At 66.2% G+C, this 3,193-nt stretch overlaps 1 protein-coding gene across 1 annotated transcript in view; it reads right to left on the bottom strand.

Moving 5' to 3' along the window:
* The window catches only part of MNEG_13475 (hypothetical protein), a gene marked incomplete at both ends in the record, with an annotated part of 3,612 nt that extends 1,944 nt beyond the window's left edge, over window positions 1-1,668 (bottom strand). Inside the window, 3 exons of the mRNA XM_014038053.1 lie at window positions 130-968; window positions 1,112-1,216; window positions 1,449-1,668. Coding sequence (XP_013893507.1) covers window positions 130-968; window positions 1,112-1,216; window positions 1,449-1,668 — 1,164 coding nt within the window. The remainder of the gene's footprint in view (window positions 1-129; window positions 969-1,111; window positions 1,217-1,448) is intronic.
* Window positions 1,669-3,193: the final 1,525 nt, after the last annotated feature.

The following is a 3,193-nucleotide window of genomic DNA, read 5'->3' as shown; positions in this document are numbered from 1 at the left end:
CCCCGCCTGCCCGGCCCCAACCATTGCCCCGAACATGCTCCGACGCCGCTGCACGCCTTGCGCCGATCCATCCGCTGTGCTGCAAGCATCTGCAGCAGGCGTGGTGTGGGCTGCACCACCCGCCAAGACGCCGCTGTCGCCGCCGTCGCCGCCGTCGCCGCCGTCGCCGCCCTGCTTGTCCTTGGACGGGCGCCGCCCACGCAGCTGCAGCGTCCCCGCCTCTCGCCCAGCCGCCGGCCCCTCCTCCCCGCGCGCCCCGCCCGCCGCCGCGCGCCCCTCCCGCGGCCCGCGGTGCCGCGGCGCGCCCCGAGGCCGCACGCCCACGGCGCCGTCGGCTGTGGCCCTGGCGAGCGTGAGCGCGCGCAGCAGCCAGCGGGTGCCGTCAAAGGCGCGCGTCACGCCGACCTCCAGGGCCAGGCCCAGGTCCTCCAGCAGCCCCTTGCGGTTGAGCGCCTCGTGCACGCCCCACCACCCCGCCGCCTCGAAGGCGGCGGTGCGCTCCTCGCGGCGCTTCAGGTAGTCGCGGCGCGCCTCGCGCCACGACTGGCGGGACAGCGGGGAGGGGCGCGGGGGGGCGCGCGGCTGCCCCTCCTGTGGCTGCGGGCAGACGGAGGGCGGCGCCTGGGGCAGTTCCTGGGGTTGTTGCTGCTGCTCCTCCTCGTGCTGCTGCTGCTGCTGCTGCTGCTGCTGCTGCTGCTGCTGCTGCTGCTGCTGCTGCTGCTGCTGCTGCTGCTTCACAGCAGCTGTGCACCCGCCGCCCGCACCTCCATCCAGGCTGGTCCTGGCGCCCTCGCTGCTGATGCGCCGCGGGAGGAGCCCTGACAGCGGCCAGCTCCGCTGCTGCCGCCCCGACGGCTCCGAGGAGCGCTGCTCAGCCCCGTCCCCAAGGCTGCCACTGCCCGCTTTGGGTGCCTCGCCGCCGGCGCTTTTGCTGCGGCCGCTGCGCACGGAGCCGACCCTGTGCAGGCCTGCAGGGCGCGCGACAGAGGGGCGAGCTGGAATCAGGGCCGCTATCACGGCCGCCACTGGGGTTCACAGGTGACTGGCCCCTGCAGCAATGCCACACGCATGCTTGACGCGCGCGCGCGCCCTCGTCAAGGCCCAGTCGCACCCTTGTGCTGCGCATTGGCCACCACCGCGTTCAGCGTGCTGGTGCGGTCCTCCCGCCACCAGTGCTGCCATGCCTGCTGCTGCCGCCAGGTACCTCGCTGCGTCTCTGCGCATGCGGAGCAATGGAAGGGGCTGTCAGCGGCCCGGTGGCAAAGGCGGCGGCTGCACAGCAAGCGCCGATCGTTGGCTGGAGGTTGGTGGTTGCAGTGTGGCGGCTGATGCACACATCTCTGCTCCACCTGCCCTGCACCATGCGCGGCTGCTGTGCTAAGCAGTTCAATGCCCCCCGGAGTGCGCCCCAACGGCAGGCGACACCAAACGTCACAATCAGCCGACACCGTCTGTTGCGCCGCCACATCGGCACGCGCCTGCATAGCTTGCGTCGAGGACGGACAGCACCCAGGCGCCGGCCCCATCGAAGCAGCGGTTGAACACGCCGAATGACTCGCGAATGAAGGCCTTCGAGGACTCCTCGGCGTGCTCAAGCCCGGCTTCAACCCAAAGCACGGCTGGAAGGACCAGGGAGCCGTGTAGCAGTCTGAGGAGCCATATCAGCATGATTTGAGAAGATTTAATGGGTTCACGACTTAATACATCGCCCCACGACGGCGCTCAAGGGTTCAGATCGAACAGCTTACGTATACCAGTGCAGGACATGTCCTAATCACTCGAATTTTAAAGCCATAAACCACATGAGACGCGGGCTGCTCTCATGCCTCTACGTCACGATACGGTAGTGGTGCCCTGGTGCAGCAGCAAGGAAACCAGCGGCGTCGTCTTGAAGTGCGGCCCCGCGAAGCCCCGTTCTTTGGTCTGCACTGCTCGGTTGTCGTTCGCTTAGGTATTTGTGTCACTTAGCAACGCTCGTCACGCGATCACCAGGCCAGCGCACGGAGCAAGTTGGCCCCGCTGAAAGCATTTCCCGGCTCGATCGCGCAAGCCTCGTCCTCGCAAACGTTCTATCTGGGTAACTGTTGGATCCAAGGATGTTTGTGGTTAACTGGTGCGCTGTGAGGGCGCTCTTGGCTGGAAGGGGCGCTGCGTTAGGCTCACGCTCTGCTGCTGGGCCCTGTGGCTTGCGAAAAAGCATGGGACAGTCATGAAAGGACGAACGAGTGGCAGCCTTGGCCCCGACCAGGGTGCCACAGGCAACCATGCGCAGTTGGCGCGCTGCCAGTGTGCCACTGCCCAACCTGCAATGCAACCGCACCTTTCGGCAATCCTTTTGGCCTAGCCCGTGCACAGCAGCGCGTGCCGCCGCTGCCATGAGGTATCCACAAACTTTCCTCATTCTGCTTTTCATGCGCCCTCGCAGGTTTTGGGGTGTCCTGAACTCGCTTGGCCTGTACAACAAAAATGCCAAGATCCTGTTCTTGGTGCGTAGCCGCAGGCACAACTGTCCTTGGGTTGAGCATGCACAAGTCTGGCGGTTGCCAATACCGCCACACCTACGTCCTGCGCCGCCAGAGTGCCCGTGGAGAGGAGGCAGATGGCTTGGGCCCCACCGTTCCCGCCCCTAACGCCCACGGCGCTGCTACAGCAGCTGTCCCTGCACCCATGGCCAACGCAGCGGCCGTGTTGGTGTGCCGGTTGTGATCACCTCGAATAACGGTTGCTAGTTTTGCCTGTCCCCCAGCCTGCAGGGAACTGCACCATGAGTGTGCCCTGCTCTGTGCTGACCGCCACGTCCCTGCTCCACTCGATGCCAGGGCCTGGACAATGCGGGAAAGACGACGCTCATGCACATGCTCAAGGACGAGCGGCTGGTGACTCACCAGCCCACGCAGATGCCTACCTCCGAGGTGAGGCAGCCGCAGCAAGGCCGCGCGGCGCCCATGGGGTTTGCAGCAAGCAATCCCCACCGCGGCCGACCCAGCTGCTGCCCTCACAGTTGGGCAGGACGTTTTTGCTTGAGTACACTCTAATCCCTGGCCCTTGCCTGCCCCCACATGGGCCGCTTTCCCCCAGGAGCTGCAAATAGCTGGCGTGAACTTCAAGGCGTTTGATCTGGGCGGCCACGAGATCGCGCGCAAAGTCTGGAAGGACTACTACGCCAAGGTGCATTGTGCTTTGGGGGGAGGAG

Source organism: Monoraphidium neglectum, assembly GCF_000611645.1.
Source record: "Monoraphidium neglectum strain SAG 48.87 unplaced genomic scaffold scaffold03849, whole genome shotgun sequence".
Lineage (NCBI taxonomy): Eukaryota > Viridiplantae > Chlorophyta > Chlorophyceae > Sphaeropleales > Selenastraceae > Monoraphidium > Monoraphidium neglectum.
The sequence above is the reverse complement of the archived record's forward strand: the minus strand, read 5'-3'. Positions and strand labels throughout refer to the sequence as shown.